The 24,099-nt window shown below is 40.5% G+C and overlaps 1 protein-coding gene across 3 annotated transcripts in view; it reads left to right on the forward strand.

The window, feature by feature from the left end:
- aplp2 (amyloid beta (A4) precursor-like protein 2) overlaps positions 1-24,099 on the forward strand; it is a 62,138-nt gene extending 38,039 nt beyond the window's left edge. Inside the window, exons 5-17 of one of the 3 annotated variants that reach the window (XM_042486057.1) lie at positions 2,247-2,467; positions 2,673-2,872; positions 3,327-3,494; positions 5,639-5,772; positions 9,711-9,785; positions 10,123-10,281; positions 11,880-12,008; positions 14,698-14,797; positions 15,588-15,761; positions 18,184-18,266; positions 19,318-19,395; positions 21,495-21,650; positions 21,904-24,099. In XM_042486057.1, the coding sequence (XP_042341991.1) occupies positions 2,247-2,467; positions 2,673-2,872; positions 3,327-3,494; positions 5,639-5,772; positions 9,711-9,785; positions 10,123-10,281; positions 11,880-12,008; positions 14,698-14,797; positions 15,588-15,761; positions 18,184-18,266; positions 19,318-19,395; positions 21,495-21,650; positions 21,904-22,005 (1,779 nt within the window). In that variant the 3' untranslated portion in view covers positions 22,006-24,099. The remainder of the gene's footprint in view (positions 1-2,246; positions 2,468-2,672; positions 2,873-3,326; positions 3,495-5,638; positions 5,773-9,710; positions 9,786-10,122; positions 10,282-11,879; positions 12,009-14,697; positions 14,798-15,587; positions 15,762-18,183; positions 18,267-19,317; positions 19,396-21,494; positions 21,651-21,903) is intronic. The other 2 variants (XM_042486058.1, XM_042486059.1) reach the window with 2 other exon arrangements.

The following is a 24,099-nucleotide window of genomic DNA, read 5'->3' on the forward strand; positions in this document are numbered from 1 at the left end:
AGGTAGCCACTATGTGCCAGACCAAAAGCAGCATGCATCTAAGAGGACACAGTGCCGAAAAAACACAGCTGTAGTGAATCTGGGCTTGACTTTCACTTTCACTGCTATTTACAAACTGTAGTCAACAATACCTACATAGTACACAGTGCCCAAGGGATGACGTTTTTCTGTTGGCCAACCTGGAAACTAACGTCACCCTGGCTCCTTCGTCAAAAAGCCTATGGTTTTCCATTGGATTTTGGATCGTTGTAGAAAATATGTTCCGTGGTAAACAAACATTTATGACACCAACATGTTTTGTTCAGGAAGATAATCTTTACAAATGAACCCCGCTTTTAGGATTTTGAAGCCTTAATGCAGTCACAAAAAGTAAAAAGCTACTGCTAGGCTAAAATGAGCACTACAGTAGCATCGCCACCACTACAAGGCTGTAAAGTCGTGTTTGGAACAGTTTGGCATGAAGACATTCACTGTACCCACTTGTTTTGTGTCGTAGAGCAAAACATGAAAATCTCTTTAGCTTGTGTTAACCACAGACCTTATTTAAGGCTTCTAACCAAAAGCTCATTCAAAAAACCCACTGACTTCAAGAAGAGGGATCCAGGTTGCTGAAATGCAAAGGGATTAGCAGGTTTTAGGATTCATTACTGGGGTTCTCTATACCTTTAACTTTTAAAAATTAAACCGAAGAAACATTTTGTGCCTTTTCCCTGTCATACTGGTCAGACTTCGATTATTTTTCTATCTTTCCTTTTCCCTCCCTGATATCTTTCCACCTGTCTGTGTGAGTCTCTAAGGCCCTCTGATCACAGTCTGGCTGGGAGCCCTCACATTTCAGCTCCTAATCAGATTAGTGTTGTGGCTGTAATGCAGCTAATCCCCCCCCAGGCAGCTCCAGAGCCGGCCCCTGGGGGCCACTCTGACCACGACAGTAGGAGTAGCAGCTCACCGAGCCCATCAAACGTCTGCTATTGTCTCCACCTGCCTCGTGCTTCCTCCGACTCTTACTCTTCCCCAACACGTATATAACAAATGCCTGAATCTGAGTATCATCTGCAGCCTCAGATAGTGTGACATCCAGTGGCACAAATGGCCTACATTCAATAACAAATATGCTACAGCCAAGCAGTAATAAATCTTACCAGCGGGAAAATATGGGTAAGAAAAATGACTCAAAACCAATCTCAGCTTTCTCACCAACTGCCACTAAGATGATCTTAAGCAGGGCAGCTAATCCTGTGCTGCTCCAGTGGAGTTTCTCAGCAGCCATCAGATTGAAGTTGTACTTGGTACCTCTTGGCTGATATATGAAGCACTGTGTTGTTGACAAATAGAACATCAGTTAAAAAACTGCATGACTTTTTAGAAGTGTGGCCCATTAGTTGCTTTATCAGTATGTGACAAGAAAACCAGTTATAAAATCAGTATGGCTATACTCTGTGGGTGCATAGGTCTGTTACTATATCAGGGACTAACGCTATAAAGAAGCAATAAATAAAACTGGTTGCATCTCTGAGGCTAGATATACCTGCCAACATTGGTAAAATAAAGGATAACAAATGCTGTCTTAGCACACAGGATAAAAGTTTAAATATTACAACAAAAAAAGTTATGTACAGGCATGCAATCAGAATACAGATGTTGGATTCCAAACAGGGATTTCCTCTGACCTTTTATTTTATGAGACATCCATGATAGTTCTTATCACGTAAGGCTGGTCGTGAATGTACTTGACTGGTTTTTGTAAGATTGAAAGTAAAACGACAAATAGCTCCTTGTTGGTTTGATTGTATTTGTTGTTTCTTTTTTTTTTAAGCTAGATTTTATAAGCATAATGACATTTGTAAAATTCACTTAAACCCACCACCCATTTCTGCAAATATACCCCTCTAAATCCTTCACACTGAACCTTTAAATCTGAGATATTTTCGGTCCCAAACCTATAAAAAACAAAAAATTAGGAGCCTCACTGCAACATGTCAACAATACCATGTGACTAAATTAATTAAACCTCCACAGTTTCCTCCCACAATGGCTCACACGCTCCTCCATCTGGCATGGGCATCATTGTTGATAAGGTCCTCTAATGTTCCCTTGATGAATAAAGGTTAAACAAATGTCACCTTGTCAAAGCTAAAGTTGATACTTTCAAGCTGTAAGAAGTCTAGAAACTACAGCAACCAAATCAATCTTGGGCTCTGTGTCCATGTTCAGTCGATAACATAACCGCTCCTTCTTCCTGTCAGGCCTGTGCCAAGAGCTCCATGGTGCTGCACAGCTACGGCATGCTGCTGCCCTGTGGCATTGACAAGTTCCACGGCACTGAGTATGTGTGCTGCCCCGCCTCTCGTGCTGGGGAGTCCGCTCCTCCTTCCTTGCCCTCCCAGGAGGACGACGAAGAGGAGGAGGTAGAGGATGAGGAGATTGGCGAATACGACCTGCCTGAGGAGGATGCCGTGGAGGACAGGTGAGCAGTCTGTGACCGTGTTCATGATCTTGGCATGTCTTTGAAATATTGTGAGGCTCTCTTGCGAAGGGCAGGTATTACTGGCCATCTGGATGAATTAAAGTGTCGTGACATTGACCTGTGGCAGCTGCTCTGCCTTGTTTGATGAATCACCCCTCTTCCTGGCTTCTACCTCTTCACTCAATCATCTCCTCCCCTTCCTCAGTGAGACACCAGCTGATGAGCGGCCCACACCAAAGGAGGAGCCAGTGCACGAGGACGAAGACGAGGATGAGGAAGACGAAGAGGAGTACCACTATGTCTATGAGGATGAGGACATAGATAAGGAGGACGAGTATGAGAAGAAAGAGAGCAGCAAAATGTCAGAGAGCCAAGATGAGGACAAGACTCTGCAGGAAGTCAAAGGTTTGTAATGAGTTGTTTTAAATTATAATGTGCTATCCTCCTCTCTCTCTCTCTCTCTCTCTCTCTCTCCCTTGTTGGCACTTTGCCTACCACTTAAATATAATCAGACCTTTTTAACTTTTAAACTATAGGCAGTTGTACTTAAATCTCAGCCAGACTCTAATTAGATAAGTGTATGCATCAGCAGTACCCTTTTCTTCAGCCCACAGCAATCTGTGATATACTGTTCTGCTCTATCAAGGACAAATCCTCCTGCTTTATTTGTAGCCAAACTGCTGTTATATTCTGCTCATATACAAATAGGAGTTGCTCTAGTTTTGTGTTGTTTAATCATATTTTTAGATAGGCCTATAGCAGAGGTACGGAGTGTTCGTTTTCTGAGTGTTTGTTATTGAGCATGGAATGAAGTGCTGCCCCCAGAGGCCGGATGATCTAACAAGCTGTCCCCTGGCAGCGGTGTGCACCCTGGAGGCTGAGACAGGCCCCTGCCGTGCCTCCATGCCCCGCTGGCACTTCGACATGAGCCAGAGGAAGTGTGTGCGCTTCATATACGGGGGCTGTGCCGGCAACCGCAACAATTTCGACTCAGAGGAGTACTGCATGGCTGTGTGCAAGCGCCTGAGTAAGTCTCACTAGACGGAGGCCGGTTTGACAACACCCCCTTCTCTCTCTTTGCTTGTGTCTTTGCTGCAGACTCTCCGCTGAAAAACATTTAATATAGGTTTAGTCTGTCACTGACTTAGAAGCAGAACACCCGTTCTACAGTCCTCAGATGTCACTTATGAAATCACTACAGCTGTTATTACCATGTCACCTCCACCACAACAATCACAACATCATACTCTTTTCTTTTAATAGTCCACTGATGTATCACATGCTGCAACTACTGATTATATCATGCCAATTATTTTCTTAAAAAATTTTAGACTAGAAAATGCAACTTGTTGCTTGTTTCTTCAAGGCAACACATCAAAATCTAATAAAATTTAATTTGCAATATAAAAAAATAGAACCAAATCTTCATGTCTAAGAAGCTGGAAGTAGATTTTGTTTGTTTTGTTTTGTTTGCTTGATGAATAAGTCAAACAATTTATTCAAATTGTTACAGATTGACTTTCTGTCAGCATATTATTCAATTAATAGTTTTATCACTGTAAGCCCTGATAAAATGTCACATCCACTACTTCACCAATAGATCTTGATGTTTTCATTTCTGGCACACACTGGTCTATCAGTTTTGGTTAATTCTCTACTAAACTGGAATTGTTGAAATATTCAATAATAACTATTTCTGGCAGAAAGTAATTAAGGTTACATTAGGTTTTTTTCCAAAAATATATTTCTTAACAAAGGACAATCTGAAACTACAGAGACATCTTTATTTTAGTTAGCAGTCTCTGTTTATTATATGTTTGTTCATATTTATATACTGTACTTACTCCTCGATCAGATGAATCATATATAAGCTGGTTTTGTTTCTGTGGGCCAGTGTCTTGTGCAGATGAAGTTAAATATTTTAGTAATTGGGGCTTTGTTTCTTAAATGAAAGTATGGGTTTTGCATGTTTGCATGTTTTATTCAAAGTTATGCATTTTTCAAAAGTATGATTTTGGTATCAGCACCAAAACAATAATTCTGAAACTAATAATTAAGGATTTCAAATAATACTGTCACTGAAGGCCAAGACCTTCCAAGTACATTTTAACTTGGGATACAAAGGGAAATTTTCAATTAAGCAGAAACTCCAAAAATACCAAATCAAAAATATGACACTCTTTTCTTAATTTAGTGTTCATTCATATGCATGAAACTTAAAACACACTTTTTAGAATTTTCTTTCTTCTCTGTTTGCTTGTCAGTGTACACTCCTGCTATTTGTTCCTTGTTCCCTCTGTCAGCCTGTAAACAACCTGCCTGTCTGTCTGCCTGCCTATCTTACTGTCTCTGTCTGTCTGTCTGTCTGCTCACAGAACACTACCACTACTTTTTATAGAACCCCACCAGCATAAGTTGGCAAGCACCTTTTTTTCCACCTCTCTTTTCATCAGTTCAAACACAGTTCATTGCCATAACTAAATGGACTTTTTATTTTGCATTTCAGAAAATGAAATTCTTTGAGGAACTAAAGCAATAAAGTTCAAAGCAGGAACTATGTGTTTATCTGTTAACCCATGCCTCCTGTTCTTGATGGTGAGGTGAAACGATGAGGTCACTTCCGGTTTGCGAGCCTGGAGTGTTATTGTTTTTGCAAGTTGCAGCGGCCCAGAGAGTGAGTCCTGCGTGACTGTATAGCGAGGAACCTAGAACAGAGCCCTCTGGCCTTGCCCCAGATGACCCAGCCGTCAAACACAGAGATATTTCCATTAGTGTTGGAGACGCGACCTGTCAGCAGAAAGCCGATGGGAAGATGAAAGGAATTTAAAAGGAAAGACTGTCAGATTCTTTTAAATTTATCAGAGTTACTGAGGGTGGAAGAACGCCAATGAGAGGAGTGCTTCTGTGAGGATCTTTGTCCAGCTTCAAGCTGCATTCCTCCTACGACTCTTTTTCTCTCTCTTCCCAGTTGACTGTCTGTCTTTGTCTTCCTGCCTACCTGTGTCTGCCTGGTTCAGCTGGTCTGCCTCTGTGTGTGTGTGAGTGTGTGTGTGTGTGTGTGTGTGTGTGTGTGTGTGTGTGTGTGTGTGTGTGTGTGTGTGTGTGTGTGTTTGTCTGTCTGTCCCTCTGGTTGTCAGTTTGCCCACTCACCATCTGTTTCCGAATTTGTAGCCATGCCACCGACTCCTCAGCCCACTGATGATGTGGACATCTACTTTGAGACTCCGGCTGATGACAAGGAGCATAGTCGCTTCCAGAGGGCCAAGGAGCAGCTGGAGATCAGACATCGCAACCGCATGGAGAGGGTGAGTTACCAGCTCCAGTGAGGACCTATGGTCAGGACAACACTCTCTCAGTTAGAGAGGCAATAAGCTCATTTTTACAGCCCAATTGAACACATATGAACATAATATACATAATATGTGGTGTTGATCGTTACCACTTAGTCAAAGAATATTTTGCCAGGTAAAGAAGACACTTTACATAGTAAAAAAGGATCAAAGAATACAGATAAAATACAAGAGTACAAATAAAAAAACATAATAATTATACATAATACAGCACAAAATTAAACATTAAAGGCAGTTTTGAAAGATGGGTTTTGATGAGTGATTTAAACTGAGAAAGGTCACTGCAGTCACGGATGTGTTTGGGGAGGGAGTTCCAAAAGGTGGGCGCAGCAATGCAGAAGGCTCTGTCGCCCCAGGTTCGGTGCTTGGTCCTGGTTGGTTGAGACAGGAGGTTGGCATCAGAGGAGCGGAGGGTGCGGGAAGGAGTGTGGTGGATAAGCAGGTTAGTGAGGAAGGAGGGCAACCTGGTTACAGAGGGCTTTATGAGTGAGGAGAACCTTGAAGTGTATGCATTGTGGGACCGGAAGCCAGTAGAGGTTCTGGAGGATAGAGGTGATATGATCGCAGTAGCGGGAGTGAGTGAGAAGGCGAGTGGCAGAGTTCTGAATGTGTTGGAGTTTATTGAGGACTTTGAGCGATGAGCAATAGAGAATGTTATTGCAGTAATCGATTCTGAAGGTGATGAAAGCATGGATCAGGGTTTCAGCTGCAGAGGAGGAGAGTGATGGGCGGAGACAAGCTATGTTTTTAAGATGGAAAAAGGCAGTTCTGGTGATGTGGTTGACATGATTTTCCAGCTTTTAAAACAGAATCTTTTTCAAATCATCCAAAACCTGCAGTACGTGCATGATAACAACCCTTTTGAGACAAAAAGTACAAAACAAAAGTAGTATTGTGATCACAGAATTATGCATCATGATAAACATTGCATTTACCAACTGAACAAAACTTGTGACTGACAAAGTGAGAGCTATTGTCCTTCATTAATTTTCTCGTTTAGAAAGAGTTATAGATATAAACAGATCAAGGCTCCCATAAACTCCCCTGTAACGAGGATTGGTTTTGCATCAGTCTTTCTTAGTAACTGTGATGCAGTTTGTGACCTATTTTGCTGTTATATTGCAATAAGATCAAAGGAGCACTTCGCCCACAGAATGACCATTTGTGCATTGTTGAGTCATGCTGTTACCTTGAATTTTTGAAGAAAACTTTTTCTTGCATGCCTCAACAGAAAACAGCAAACATATTAATTGCTGATGTTTAATAACAGCAAAAGTATATCAAAACTTGTGTTTGCAAACTCTCACTCAACTCACGCAGTATGATCCAAGTCTCATTTATCGTTGTATGCGCAGTACTTCCCCAAACACATGCATTTTTGCTTAAATCTTAGTATTTAAAACTGAACTAAAAGTGAAACTTATCTATGCCTTTGTGACCCTTCAGTTCGGTAGCGCTCTCCATTCCCTCTGGTTTGTGGGGTAATAAGCGGGCTACAATTTCTCTTGTTTTAATCAGCACCAATATACGGCAAGATATCCAAAATCTAACTTCTTTGTTCACTCAACTCCAGGGCAGAGGTCAAAAGGATCAAATAATCTCTTTTCCTAACCACTCTTCCTTAACCTCCAGAGAAAAGGTCATGAGGTCAAGGAGAGATGTGAAGGAGAATTGGACTTGAGAAAAGACGATTGCGGTGTTTAGAGAATCCGACTGCACTTTTCCTCGGCTCTGTGATGTAGAAGAAGATATATGTAATTGACATGGGTCTGCTGTGATGAACCTACAATGTTCACATGATGGACTACAGAAAGCACATCCTCACTGGATTGTTTTTTATTCAGCAAAAAGGTTTTTTATGTGATTGTTTTATTTGTGTTTTCTATTAAAAACTTTATTTGCTGCCTTCTTCAAGCCCTTTGTAATGTGGATCTTAAAAAGTGCGCCATAAACACTGAGAATTGATATTATGTTCATTACTGTAATTATTATTATTATTAATATTATTATTGTTATCATTATTATCTTAATCAGGCCTACTAAGCTCTGAGCGTACTCGCCACTTTGTTTAATGCACGCTATGAAGGCTAAACGAGGCCACCCGGTGAAATATATTACATCATTACCAAGGTGAGAATTAAAATAAAGAGTAATATAGGCTGCCAGTCACACAAGTGAAATGTAATGTTTTCACATGAGACGGTTGCACACTTACCGTCCTTTCCGTTATATTTATCGTCATGAATCCTTGAATCCGTGAAAATAGTCTAATAAATATAAAGATATGTACAACGTGTTAGATCCACTACTGTACATATGCTCATTCTAACGGTTCAAACGTGATTAATTGGAAACATCAGTTGTCCTATACCATCCCCTCGTGTTCTGGTTAATGTGCTGATTCTGATCTTATAGGCTACAGATGTTTATTGTCACTATATTTCTGCTAGAAGCTGTATTAGAGAGAACAGTCAATAGTAAATATTTAACAGACATAAAAACATAATTAGAATATTATATATATATATATGTGTATATGTGTGTGTGTATGTATGTATATATATGTGTATATATATATATATTTAACAAATAATATAATAAATATTTTTTGATAAATATGGGCCAGATTATGATTAAGAACTGATTATGAGCCTGTGTATATAATAGTTTAAGAAGCAGCACACAGCTCAGTAAACAGCTCCATGTTGTTGTGATCGTGTTTTAAAGTCATTTCGGCTCATACAGACTGTGGATCTGTGTGTGATGTGAACAGCTGATTCCGCAAATAGCGGCCGATGTCGCGCATCACTTTAAAAGTTGATCTTTTTCAAAGAATTGTGGGGCAGATTTTCTCCTTTCCTTTGGTAAAGGACGATCCAGTGTATCCTGTGCTAAAGGAGATTATAAAGGAAGCAGTGACACACCTTTCCTTAATATTAAGAGAATTCAAACAGCTCTTATCATGGCAGCCGTTCAGGTACTTCCGGATCATCTCACTCAGCAAAAAGAGGTATTCGACCACAGCCCAGCACCGATTTATAATAGATCCATGCCCTTATAATAGATCCATGTCCATGCCCAGCACATGTTAACTTGAGTCTGTTACACTCACACCTGTCCCCGCACACAATAGCAGTTAGGAACTAATGTTACTCTTATTACTCTTATTACTCCAACTTGAGGCTAAACAGCAACTTAAAGGTACACATAAAAATATATAAATAAAATAACACATCAAGTGCTTTTACTGAGAAAGGAATAATTACTGTTTGTAATAATACAAAAGTACAAAATAATAATGTGGAATTATTAGTGTCAAAATATTCATTTTTCTACAGTATCCTGTAACACGCAAATTAGTACAGTAACATAGGTAGCTAAAATAACCCAAAAGTATAACGTGTACAGAAACTACGGTTATACTCTCTTCAAAGCCATACTCCAGCACTAAAGTTTATAGTGAAAATGGAATGTGTTTGGAAAGAACTGATCATGCAACTGGATACATGAAACTTAGATTATATCTGATTTTTTGATGTAGTTTTGATGTGGTCCCCAGTCCATTAATAAATCATTATGTTAGCTGTTTTTTGTGGGGGTGTGTGATTAAAACACAGTTTTCTTTCCAAATTTACAGTAACACAGCATGACACACTGATTTAGAAACAGTCATTTTGTGAGAGAAGTATTTGTAGGTCAAGGCCAAAAAATGTGCAAATACTCCCAAAATTTAAAATTTTGAGTGCAAGAATATGGCAAGGAGCAAGTGTTCTCTTGTCTATGTGCAACAAAGGGCTTTCTTTTCCATCTACATTTACAAAACATTTACTCACTTTGAGTGAGCAGGTGCAGCAGGACCACCTAGCGTCTTACTTTATTTGTGTCTCTCTCAGGTAAGAAAAGAGTGGGAAGAGGCCGATCGCCAGGCTAAGAACCTGCCCAAGGCTGAGAGGCAGACATTGATGCAGGTGAGACACTGATCCTTCCCCCTGGGAATACCCCCTTTGTCCTTTTGTTTGGGTGAGATATGACGGCTTACAGGCCCTGGGTCCCTCAATCCCTGTGCCATTAAAGATCTCTTTTCCCCAGCTGCTCTATCTTTATCACTCTGAGGCTAAATTAGGGCACTGTCTGAATGGGGAGACCTCTAAATGAGTCCCTACCTCCCTGGACGAGCCTGAGAGGCGACATGAGTGAAACTGAGGGCTGTTTTTTTTTTTTTAAGTAGAGTGGAAATAGCTCTGCTGTGCTGTACTGTGTAAGGTGCATATACATATTTATTTATGTTTATGCTTTTGTTTATAGCACTTCCAAGCCATGGTGGAGTCCCTGGAGGAGGAGGCAGCCAGCGAAAAGCAGCAGCTGGTGGAGACTCACCTTGCCCGGGTGGAGGCCATGCTGAATGACCGGCGCCGTCTGGCCCTGGAGAACTACCTGGCTGCCCTGCAGGCCGACCCCCCTCGGGTAACACCACACATTGGCCTCTGAGAGCGTCTTTTATCCTCTTCTCACCTCTCTCCATCTGTCTGTTGCTTTTTCATCCCCTCAGTCAATCTGCAAACTCATCTCTCACAGACACACACACACACACACACACACACACACACACACACATATCTGTCAGACCACACTCATACCTTACACTACTTATGGACTGTGGCTCATATCCTGTCAAAAGACCTTCTGCCAACTTGCAATTCATCATGATGAGAATGGATTATACTGCAGCCAAAAAAACACACATCCCAAAATCCTCCATGAGCACAAAGTCAATCACATTTGAACCCACAGCTATAATCCCTGTGTCGTGTTTTTTTAAACTCCTCTTATCTAATAGACTTTTGATCCTTTTGCCAGCACACAGTTTGGCACTCTGTTGCAAGGTGCGGGTCGCCTCTTTAACCGCCAGTGTTTTGGGCTTGTCACCCAAAAAAGAAAGACTAAAATATTTCCATTTTCACTCATTTCTGATGTACTTATTTTGCCTGACCTGAGAGCAGTAATTTCTAATCCTGCTTCTGTTACACCTCGGAAATTGGTAGTTGCATCATCTGTGGTGTGATGCTATTTCAGTAGGTGCTGCAGAAGATTTAATGTCATGTCATGCAGTGGAGTTTTTTGCACCTCAAATTTGACACCTTTCTTGTCATCCTTCTGCTCAGATTTATGATGGTGGGGGAGAGAGAATAATTTTCATGTTATTTTTCATCTTGAGTAGCATAAGTGTACTCATCATGTCTGATGACAAGCTCACTGCCAAGTGGGTTTGTGGGTCATATTATTGCATCATTTTGTAGTTTATAAACTAATATCAAGTAAACCTGAATCTGATGAAATCTGAATCTTTTGATTGAAAAAATGTAAAGGTCCAGTGTGTAGGATCTAGGAGGATGTATTGGCAGATATTAAAAATAATGTAATAAATATGTGTTCTTTAGTGTATAATCACCTGAAAATAGGAATCATGTTTTTGTTACGTTAGAATGAGATGTTTATATAGGGTCCTCATCCACAGAGTCCACCATGTTGCACCGCCAGGTTTTTACAGAAGCCCAGAGCGGACAAACCGAACACTTGCACTAGATAGGGCCATTCACATTTTCGTGTCAGCCATCGTAGTTAAGATATTTAACATGACACTGCCCCATACAGTCTTTTTATTACTTTAAATCACCTGGTCAGTTTGTTTTGCAGATAATTCAGCTCCTAGTAAAAACCTCTTGAATAATAAAAACTGAAGGATTCCTAACTGGGAGTTCATGCTTGGCACATGGGAGAAGTTTTAGGTGAATGCAACCTGCAGTCCTCACCGTTTGATACCACTAAATCCTACACACTGTTCCTTTCAAGGGAATTTGAACAATAAGCATCACTATGAATATTTTATCAATAACTAAAATAAGAAAATAACAATTGATTTATATGACTTAATAGTGAAAACTGCTGTCTTATTTACACCCAACACAGGTATATCGTAGTATTTGCAGTATTACAAAGAATCATTTAAGAGGCCATGATTCACCACCTAACACTCTCTTCCTCCTACTCTATGTCTCCCTCAGCCCCACCGCATCCTTCAAGCCCTGAGACGGTACGTCCGCGCCGAGAACAAGGACCGCCAACACACCATCCGCCATTACCAGCACGTCCTGGCTGTGGATCCTGAGAAAGCTGCTCAGATGAAGTCACAGGTCAGTGTTTCAATCCTGATGAACATGACTAGTGATCACCTGATTTGACTTTGTGGAAAAATGCCCGTCGAAAGTGCCTCTGGCCTGAGGTGATGTCTGGACGTCTCTTGTTTTGTCCAATCATTTGGGAAGGTGGACCCAGCAAATGTTTGGCATTTATGTTAGAATGAATTACCTAGGATTTATACAATTAATTGATTTCAACTTTGTAGTCTTTTAGGTCTGTCAATTTGGTTAATTGGTACCTGCCAATAATTTGAGGTTTTGTATCCCTCCTGAGTCAGTTTCAATGTAGCATATTAGAGACTGTGTCAGTAAATCTGAAACCTCATGCAGAGCCACTCCAAGATCTCACACTCTTCCTATTCCCGCTCAGACAGAGGAGGGATAATGATGTCTCAGCCTGCTCCTCTCTGCCCTGTTTCTAAGTGTGTAGGAGGTAGAAAGAGTGTGTGTTTCTCTGAGTTGAAGCCCAGGAGGAGTGAGTAGGCTCGTCTGATGGAGGGAGGGCGGGTGTTTCATTCACTTAAGCCTCAGCCGAAGATTAACATTGCGCAGGTCTTGTGTAATGCTGGACTCTGAGCCGCTGCACAGGGATTTGGCTGGAAGCTCCTCTGTTAGATGTACTCGCCTGTTTGTGTCAGTGCCCTTCGACACCATTTATAGTTATCCGCCACTATTACAGATAACACAGCAGATGGATGAAACAATGTAGTGAGGAGGGGAAAGGACCGGAGGGCTACTATTTAGATGAATCATGGGATCTGGAAGGCGGTGTGCCTCTGTGCTCAGTCATGGGAAGCTTATCTTTATTGTTGTGTTTTTGCAGTGTTTATTTGTCAAGTGTAATTTCTGTGTACTTCTTAACTCAATAGATTTGTTTCTCCATGTTTTTTGGCAACTGTGGATTTGACATGTGACTTTGAAGTGCATTACAAAAGAATTCTTTGTAAATAGAAGGCTAGCTGTGCTTTACGTAACTGTGTTATGCCATCAAGATTTTTCTTTGTTTTTATAAAAGCTTCTAGTTTAGGACAGGTTTCCTGATGCATTGACATCACAGCTCCAACACTTGGACATGTAATCTTCATAATGAGCATTGTTTATCAAACATGGACAGGAAGGTTCCTCAGGCACTGCATCTTGCCTTCAATGGGAAAGGTGCATTATTGCCATCTGTTGCTGGCTCTGGTGCACTGCAGCCATGTGTTGAAAGATTAAAACAGTCAATCATCATATTGAGAAAAAAAAACAACAAAAAAACACCAGTTACCTGCCAAGAGCTGGTCAGCTTTGTCAGTAGCTGGTAGTTGTTTTTTTTTTAATATCCTGCCAACCACGTTGGCAGCTGAAATGTAAAAATATTCCTTCTCTCTAAACATCGTATTGCTCGTAGAAAGCAACTGAAGACTTTTTGGAACACACTAAGTTTTGTATCTGTTCGATCAAAAGAGTTTGTTGTTTTACCCAGTGGTGATCATTCGGGCTGACAGGCAGTGGATCCTGTCAAGTCGGTTCAGAGCTTCACGACTGATTTGAATATTACATGCAGCAACTTGTTTTATGTCTGCAAGTTGGCTGGCTGTGAGCGAGTCTGGGTTCATCTTAAGAAAATATGCTCTCCAGCAGAAAGCACATTTCTGACAGTTCTGTTTACGTTTGTGAACATGAACGACTCTCTCCCTTCAGAACATTTATACTCTGGACAGAGAACAGCTAGCTGCCTGTACTCTAATTTTGCAGTGTAGAGTCATTTATTACATTTATGAATTTTAAACTTTTTTTGGCTATACCGATTAATCAAAAAACTGATTTAGGTTTTACACACAACAACTTCTGCTTCTTCATCATCCGCTGTCTCCTTTATCATGTACTCTCCATCTTGTTGTTTGGCTTGTACTTTCTCTTCCTCCTGAACCTAGTTTCTGAAGATAAATTTCAATCTTCTCATGTGCATTATCTCACCTCACCACCATGTTTTCCCTGCTGAACGTAGCTTCTCTGTGCAAATCTCTAAACAGGAAAACCAAGAATGTAATCTGTGATTCTATTAGGTGACAAAACTAATAAATACAAGAGAGTTTCAGGGGGATTTTCCAGGATAAGGATGTTACTTCTAGTTCATTAATGTTAGCTTTTGAGTAAATACTGTTGAGATGAACATTTTACATTAATTGTTGGAAAACCAATCTGTAATTAGTTGTCACTAGATGAGTGTCAAAGCTATTATTCAGTTAATGGATTTGTCATATGCTATAAAATGACTGATTTATCATTCAGAGTATCATAAAGAAACAATTCCCACTTCTCCAATGTAAGGATTTTCAGCTTTTCTCTGTCTTATATGATTATAAACATTATGAGATTATGCTCTCACTGTGGTTTGGATAAATTTAGTGTCTGGAAGACAACACCCTGAGCTTTAGGAACTTACAATGAGCATTTGTCCTTGTGTTTTGACATTTAAATAAACTGACTGGTTTTATTAAATATGACAATAATTAGCTGTAGTCTTGCATGTAAATATTGTGCATTAAAATCTTGATTATTTTGTCCCTTGTTTTGAATTATGCAAGATCGGGGGAATAAAAAGCATAATTTCCATACAGTGAATATGCTTCATTTAGATGTAATCATAAAGCAGGATTTTGTTAGATGACACCCTGTTTGTCTGTTTTTCCAACACCAGGTGATGACCCACCTGCGTGTGATCGAAGAGAGGATGAACCAGAGCCTGTCCCTGCTCTACAAAGTACCTTATGTGGCAGAGGAGATTCAGGATGAAATTGGTGAGTCATGTTCAGTCAAAAGCCCCAAGATTGCTTGGAGGAGGGATGGTGTGCTGTAATAAAAATAAAGTGAAATGAAAACATTGATGGAATTCGTACCTGCCAGACAGATAAAGCCAGTGCATCACATTTCCTCTGACCCTCAGTGAGTTGTTTTGCTTAAATCTGATGCAAACTGACAAGAAGAAGGCTTCTCTTTGTTCCAAAAGGAGCACAAATACAGGAGACCAGTAGACAAGCTTTAGTTCTGTCTGTAAACCAAATTATCAGAGACACAGAGAAAGGTATTGTCTCTTCCTCAGAATGAATTTGTGCGAGGAGATTTCATACTCTCTGTGTTTATGGGTCTCTGCTCAACAGCTTTATTTTTACAATTTGATCTAAAGCTGGAAACTCATGTGGAATGTATTCATCTCCAGTGATACAATTTAAAACAGTCAATGTCCAGCATGTTTTACTATTTCCTTTTGTTTCATTTGGTTCATTAAAGGAACCACAGCATGGTGTTGCAGCGCAGATTAAAGTGGAGCGTGTGCAGTGACAGATCTGGGTCACAGCTTTCACCATGCAGCATCCTGTTGGGAGATGTGCAGATTTACACGGAAAATAGCTCTCTGAAAAATACTAATTGGTAGTTAGCATAAAGGGGAACAGACGTCTCTTGCAGCAGCAGCTCTGTTAACAATAATTGGTGAACCTCTCATTTTGCACATTGCTGCCATGTCCCAGGCTGACAGGTGTTACCACATGCCAGGCTGTCTCACACTCTGTCACTTGCTCTTCTCCACAGACGAGCTACTCCAGGAGCAGAAAGCTGACATGGACCAGTTCTTGTCATCTATCTCCGAATCACAGCCAGATGTCACTGTGTCGTCAGAGGAGAGCGTGGAAGTCCCCGTGTCTGAGGGCAAACCCTACCGGCCCTTCCAGGTCACATCCTTGGGGTCCCGTTCAGAGCCAGAGGGTGAGCAACTCTAGCCTTTGTCACAAGCAGCATCACGAACAGCACCGTGGCTGTGTGGAGAACAATAGGCCATACACACAAGTCTTTCTGAAGGACGCTGGTGATGAAGCACGCCAGAACTGTTGCACAGTGAGGGAGAATAGGTTTACAATGTATTTCCTGCCAATGCAAATGTGCTGCAGAGCCATGGGTTTGGGCTTATCTGTGCCTGCACAGTTCCCTGCGGCCCAGCCTTCAACGCAGAACTACTGAAGTTCAGATAAATGCACAAAGCCTCAGGCTTTGGTGCTGAGGTGGAGCCAAAAGCTTAGGGGAAAAATGAGCAGTTATGGCTCTCTTCTTTGTCATATTTGTGCCAAACAAAAGACTGACTCCTCAAGGAGAGAAAAAAGTGATGGATGGAATGCTTCCAGCAAGATGGAGGGCAAATGACAAGTAAATCCCCAAGAAGCATTTAATATACATGCCAACACCCCAGAGGGCTTAGACTGAGCCAGACAATTTTGAAATGGCTCCCTTTTTTTGAGTTTGGTTAAATTTATTTTCGGGCTCTTTCCTGCTGGACTCTTTTCCTAATCAATTAACACATCTTGATAATCCTGCCTTTTCTCTTCTCACCTAAGTTAACTCTCTTCTCTCCTTCCCCCTTTTCTGTTCTTTTGTTTCTGTTGCTCATTTCTAATGCCAAGGCGATCTATCAGACTCCCCACGTGCCTTCAAGAAAGGTTGGTGCCTCTGTTGCATCTTGTTTTTCGGTCCCCACCATGCCCCTGCTCCTCATCTCCCATTTTGTTCCACTGTCCTTTTTTCCCGTGGTGCAATTTGGGATCCTCTCTCCCACCATTTCTATTTTATCAAAAGCCATCTGGTGGTTAATTTTCTACTTTTTTGATGACTCACATGGGCTGCGTGGTTTGGTTTCAGTTGCTCCTCTGCTTTTCATCATACTAGGATTATCACTTCATGCTGAATAGTAAAGCAATGGCTTCTAAGTCTAGTAGAAATAGGTCCCAGCCAGCTCCCCTCTGAGAGAGACTCTTTAGTCGTGTGTTCATTGTCATCTCGTCCTCTGTACATTTGTCAAACCACCTGCTTAATTATTCCCCCTCCCGCACACTCATTCCCCTCATCAGTCGCCCTCGTCCTGACAGGAGCTATGTGATTTAGTGTCCCTGTCTTAGGCTCAGTGTTTCCGCTGCTGACCCGCAGCCCATTCTAAATTGGCCCAATTTGTCCTCCAAGACCTGAGACGGCGATGTGGTTACGTCATCTTTTAAGTCTGATCTGGGCTTAACCTTTTGATCTTCCTCAGTGAACACTCAGACACCTTGCACTAATTGTTGAATTTAAATTATATATTGATTTTTTTGAAAAATGGATGTGCAACCTCTCCTGCTCCGCAGAACTTAGTCCCTCCGTATTTGCTGTTCCAAAAAAATAGAGACAATAAACAAGAAAATCCTTACATTTTCAATATTTTGACCTAGATATTCAGCACATTTTCTCTTCATGAATGACTTCAATTATCTATTGTCAATTATTGATTAATGCACTTTTTCAAATTCATGCAGATGTGGGGCGATATTGTTCTGACAGAGGTCACTCCCATTGTGCTGTGTGCTATTGTAGCCGACTGCAACACTATTTGCACCCAGCAGTACCAGCTGATAACCAGCCAGCATTTCAAACATCACTCCTGCTTGAGTGAAGCTTGTAAATACACATTGTTGTTCTTTGCTTAAAGGCAATTGTGATTATCTTGAGGGTTTGGCATTGGCTGACCAGACAAAGAGTCGACGCCAGACTCGTCACCGCTTTACATCGCTCAGGACTCTGCCCTCATTGCCCCGCTTGCTCTATCTTCTCTCAGCTCTTGATTTATTCATGGCATATCTGGTGTGTGTATATTAATAGATCCTATGCCTATTCCAAAACCATCAGTCTAACATGCATATCTGACACTCTGGCCCACTTTTTTTGGTTTAGCCACTTACTCAAACCCTCTTTTTTTTTTTAAGAAATGATCATCTGTTAAAATCTCAGGGAATTTGTAGAGAACTACAGTGGTGCAGAATTTGGAGCATGAAACTGAAAATAAATTAGGGATGCAAAAATGCCAGGATGACTTCTAATTGTTTAGAGAGGTTTTCATTTCATTAGTCAATGGATGTTTACTGAGCACGTTGAGAGGGCCTTTGTAGAAAATATATGCTCAGTGTCATGTTGGCGTCACAGTGCTCACACTGTGCTGAATGGAAGAAAGGAGTCTGTTGTCACTGTGCACTAAGAAGACTGACGCAGTGAGAAAAAAAGCTGGATATCTATGTGCAGCTGTCCTCCATCAATACCACCATCCCTGTTTGTTTGTGTGTTTGTTTGTGCTGCTCTGCTGTTATTGACTGTGCCCATTCACCTCCTGCAGGCTCCGCCATGTCTGGTTTAGACGGTCTAATAGGTGCCGAGGAGAGAATCATCAACAGCAAACCCAAGATCAGCGACAATGTGGTAAGGGCTCTGTGTCAATTTATCATTCTTTCTGTGCCTCAAAGCTTTTTCTAACTTGCTCAGCATGTGAACTGAGAGCAGCATTGTTAAAGTGGGAGAAATTGTGTAAAGATGTTTAAAACATATCCTACAACAGACCTCTGCCTTGACAATTAATTTTATACAATGACCTCGGTCAGAGGCAGTTGAGCTGATTATTGAAATCAACACATACAGTGCCTTTGCATAGCTCTCTTAAATTCAGCTTGAATGAGTCAGATTATTCCAGTAACTATGTTGTCATAGTTACAACTATCTCACACTGGGCTTCTTGCGTGTCTCTCTTCAGCCTCTGCCAACCGACCCTCATTCAGATCAGCTCCACACTTTGTTCGGCAGTCATTGCATGTTACTTTTCTTTGCCAGACACACCATTCCTCCTCATGGATTTTCAAACGATGCTTGGCTGCTGAATGTGTGCTGCATGCCTAATCCAACACCAACTGCAAAGTTGTGTATTTGTGTGTGTGAATATGAGTCATGCAAGTTCTTTGAATGCATGTTTTTTTTTTTAAGGGAGTCTTTTAAGACGGAGCAATCTGAGGTTAAAAATAACCAATGGTGGTGACACCCTAAAATGTCTATTGTGATTATTTTTTGGCGGGAAACAGACTCTGGACTGCTCTGTCTCTACAAACAGCAGATTTTGTTTCTGCCTTTCTGAACACACCCACTTTCACTCACAGCGCTTCTTCTTTAGATTAGAGCTCTCAGTAATGAGTGGCCGACAATCTGTTGAGAAAGACGTGCTAACTGTGTGCCTAGAAGAGAGTCTGTTGTTGATGCTTGCAAACCCCCTCCCTCTCTCCTTCCAGTTTGTACAAGACAGCTCCGAGTGTATCATCACCCAAATACAGATAATCTTTACAGTTTACTTTGCTGCACATTCACACCCTCTCGCTCTCCACCTGCCTATCTCTCTCTTTCTCTCCCTATCTATCTCACACACACATACGATCTCACACACACATTGTGGTGAGTGTAACCTGGGCTCCCCTGTCTGTGTTGACAGGTGATTGATGAGTCTCTGGATGTTAAAGAAGTGGTTTACAGTGCAGAGAGAGTCAGCGTTATGCATGATGATGAGCTGGTGAGTATAGCGGTGCCCTCCACAGGATTCCTTGGGGAACTGTAGTTATCAGTAGTGGGGAGAAGATGAAAGAAGGAGGGAGTGTGGGAGTGTACAGAGATACCAGTTCTGCAACTAAATTTAAAAAAGAAAAACACAGCTTTGGAACAAACCCTAAATCCCCTCTCTTGTATTTTTTTTAAGTTTTCTCTTCAAGCTAATATGTTTTGGTTATTTCTGCATGGGTGCATGTTTGTCATGTGATTGTATCTGAATGTACACAATGGAAATCTCAGTGACTATGACATGATGAATGTGAATCCACGCAAACTGAGTGTGCTCAGTTTATGTGTGAGAACAAGCAGTAAAAAAAAGGAAATTCCCCAGAGGCTGTCTACATATGATTAGTTTGTGTCATATGTGCCAAATTACATTGTGAAGATGACTGTAGGTGACTGTGGTTATGTGTATATACCCAATTGGCCAAGATATTACACATTCTTCCACAAAGACACATTTCATGCATGTTTACACACTATTCACACGTCAATAACGTCATACAGATCCTCTGCCAAAAAATCCTCTGATTCACTTTGTATTTTATCAAATAACATGAGATTAAAGGGTTAATTCAGTTACCTCATCTCCCCATTTCAGAGCTACTCTGAGAAAGATTCATCTCTGAAAGGGACATTTCTCTTACCATCCAAGCTTGGCAAAGTTAAAATCAATTTACCTACAGAGCAGAAAAATCCAATTTCATTTATCACAAATGCTTTTTTTCCTTGTAAATAAAAGGGAAATTCTGGTACCTGTCAGCCTGCTAATTTTATGTCTTTCCATTATTATTATTGATCATGATAACACTACCTCCGCTGTAGATTTGGGAACACAGATTCTAGCAAGAAGAGTATTGATCTGTGTGAGGGTAGGCTTAGTGCAGCAACTTTTCAAACATTTTTAAATTAACAGAAATCACTGCAAACAGTTCTCTTTGAGTCTGACTGAAAGTACACACAGATGGATGAAAAACCCTCTAACTACTGAAGTGAACTGCCTTACATAGCAGATCCACTTTGTGCATGTTACAAATATGAAACACAAAAAGATAGCTTGTGTCAGAAAGTTTTCAAATTGGAAATGTTAAATGTTAAAGGTCCAGTGAGTGGGATTTAGGGGGACATGGCAAGAATTGAATATAATATTATAAGTATGTTTTGGTTAGTGTATAATGACTTGAAAAACAATCATGTGTTTTAGTTACTTTAGAATTAGCCATTTGGTTGCGGGTTATCGTCCACCGAGGCTGCCATGTTGCACCGCCATGTTTCTACAGTAGACTAGAATGGACAAACCACACACTGGCTTTAGACAGGGCCATGTATCTTTTCACATCTACTACTGTGGATGGCAGCCTCCCTGCACCAAAAACAGATTTTTTTTTTTTTTTTTTACGTTAAACTGCTTGGTTTTTGTTGGTTTAAATCACCCGGTCCATTTGTTTTGGAGAGAAAGAGACCTTTGCCGATAATTCAGCTCCTATTAAAAACATGCTGAATGTCTGGATCTTAAAGTTATCAGACAAAAAAAGGTGAGCACACTTCAGAATGAGCCAGACAGCATAAGAGAAACACTGATTTGTAACGTGAATTTGCTTTAATTGGTGTTTTTACAGGTATAAATCTCCTGTTCTGTTTGTTTTGGAGACCTTTGTAGATAAATCAACTCCCAGTAAAACCCCATAAACAATGTACACCAAAGGAATTCTAAATTGAAGAGGTTTCTAGATGCCACTAAATCCCCCTAAATTTTACAAACTGCTTATTAAATGTGGTTATTAATGTTCTCATGATCATTGGTCATAATGGAAATTAAGAATATATAAATAAGCATTCATTTTTAGATGGCTGGAAGGGAGCTGTATTTAAAATGGTCAAGTAAAGGCATGATAGCAACAATTTAAATGTTTATTTGTCATATGAAAATAACCAGATTGTGGTAACTAGTATACAATGTCGTTATTATTACAACAACTTTTACTTGCTTCAACAGTCAGCTGTGTATGTATTGTCTCCTCACTGTTGTTCTCTCTGTCGTCTCTTACCTGTTTTTTCCGTTAGGAGTCCTACCGCCCCCTGGGAGAGGACTTCAGCTTCGGTAGCAGTGCACTGATTGGCTTGCTGGTGATCGCGGTGGCCATAGCAACTGTGATTGTGATCAGTCTGGTGCTTTTGAGGAAGAGGCAATACGGCACTATCAGTCATGGCATCGTGGAGGTAAGCCACCTTTATATGGAGCAGAGAATGGAGATTTGGGCAAAAGGGTGTGAACTGCATACATCATTGCTCTCAATGAGTTATCCATCTTTTTCAGTCAGATTTAGATTAAATTATCAGCTGTTATGTAAATGCAGCATGAGGCAAATTAGATTCTTGTCCCTGCGGCATTTGCATACAACACACACAGCATGTTGTCAGTTTGTTCTGCCCTTAGGGCAGTCTCTAAGAGTGTTGTGTGTTTGACTCCCAGGTTGACCCCATGCTGACACCAGAAGAACGCCACCTCAGCAAGATGCAGAACCACGGTTATGAAAACCCCACCTACAAATACCTGGAGCAGATGCAGATCTAACCAGAGCCTACAGGGGGGGCATTGTGCAGTCTGACAGAGGACGGCAACTGAGGGGGAACATACTACTGACCAATAACATATGCTATTGTTAAAACCATTTGCAAACATCCAAACTCCATTTACTGGTTTGTTCAAAAACAATCCTTAAATAATGCTACTACTTCTACTACTGCTACTATTGTACTATAGAGCTCTTTTTGATCATGTTTCTTTTGAAAAGGTGATGTATCTGCCATTTTGCATTATGGAAAATGTGATTCTGCAGATTTCTCTGTAATTATCAATACAGCTATCTCAGATCAAGATGTATAACATTTCTTCAGAGAGTTTCTTTATTTTTGAGAGTTGCAGGGCGAATCAAGCAAAATATAAGTGTTTTTGAGTGGCCATCGTCAAAGCGGCATACCAGACACTACACTTTAGTTTTCCATCTTGCGAGTGTCACTCATGCAGTCTCTGATGGTTTTCTCAAAAAGAATTGGTGTTTTATTTTGTTCTTTTTCCTCTCAATAGATTGCTTGTATATGAAGGTTCTTTGTACCAATTAAAATGTATAGTGAAACAACAAATGAGAAAAAAATGAAATCATGGATTATTTACTTTCTGTTCTTTGTTATGATAACAGACAAAATATACATATACAGTTTAAATATATATAAGAATAGATGTTTTTATTCCACCTTTTTTTTCCTAGGGAAGAGGTTATGAGTCGGCTTAGGGGTCTTAGCTAAGTGGTCATGAGTTGTGTTTGCAAGCACACTGTCAGAAAGAGTCAGTGAGGATAAAAGTGTGCACAGACCCCCAGCTCAAACACATCACACAAAACCTACTCTGAACCCTTACGTACTAAGTGAATGTGATAATATAGCCCCTCCTACACACAAACACAACCTTTTATCAATAGGGAAATGGTATAAATCGATAGATGAAATCATACCTATTGATATGTGTTACATAGTTGAATGTATTGTGGAAGCTTTTTTTCTCCATACTATGTACCTAACAGGTTCCTATGTGGCTTTGATTTCAATGCATGTCACGAACATTGTGACAGCATGCAATGACATGCTACAAACTGAGAAACAAGTATAGTTTTTTTGGTTTGTTGTTTTGTTTTTGTTAATTGTTTTTTCACACTTTTTCTGAAGCAAAATCCAGGTACTGAAACTAAACTAACTTTGGGGATGATGTACACACATGTTTTTTGAGCAACTGTTGGCTTTGCTGGTCATAAAGCTTAGAACAGTATGATAGATCAAAACAGGGCCGGCTCAGAGGCACAAACACAAGCCGATACATAGGACCCATCTGCAGCCAGGGGCCTCCCACAGGAAGTGAAAATGTACAATATTTGGTGGGTTTGGGGGTGCTAAAACTATTAATTGTATCACAATAAATGCTACAAAAGAAGTGTTATTCTCAATCCAAATAATGGGGGATTGTAATGAATAATTTTGATGGTTACTAAAGGTTTTTTGTGGAATTTGGGGTAACAAACAAAATTTTCAATCTGGAATTTGGGATTCTGGTACCCAGAAAGGCTTGGGCCGGCCCTGGATCAAAGCCAATTGAGGACAACTTGGAGCTGGAGGGCTGTGCAGGCAGACAGAGACACACAGAAAGACAAGGCTTGGAGAGCTGGTTTCTGAAAAACAAAACAATGAAGCAAACTTGTGTATTTTTACAGGAAGAGAATGACACAAATGAGTTAACTGAATCCTTGAGTCCTCTTTTTTCTCTCTCTCTCTTAGTATTGTCTTTGTATGCCTGTATAGTTGATGTTGCAATCATGGCTTTTTTCCGGAGGATTACCTGTGGTGTGCATTGTTCTTATATGAAATGATATGATATATATTTTTAAGTTTGTTTTCTTGTTTTCTATTTTTTCCTCTTCCTGTGACAGTATCTCTGTATGTGACTGTCTCACTATGCACCCAAACGGCTTCAATCTTGTAACTGCCTGCTTGATTGTGGGAAGGGACTGGGAACTAATATAATATGCATATTAGTGATTTAAAAAAAATGATTGACACAAATGGAAACAGATTTATGGTTACAGGGGGGATACACATCAATAAACTCACAACTTCCATA

The sequence above is a fragment of the Plectropomus leopardus genome, chromosome 5 (assembly GCF_008729295.1).
Source record: "Plectropomus leopardus isolate mb chromosome 5, YSFRI_Pleo_2.0, whole genome shotgun sequence".
In the NCBI taxonomy this organism is placed as follows: domain Eukaryota; kingdom Metazoa; phylum Chordata; class Actinopteri; order Perciformes; family Serranidae; genus Plectropomus; species Plectropomus leopardus.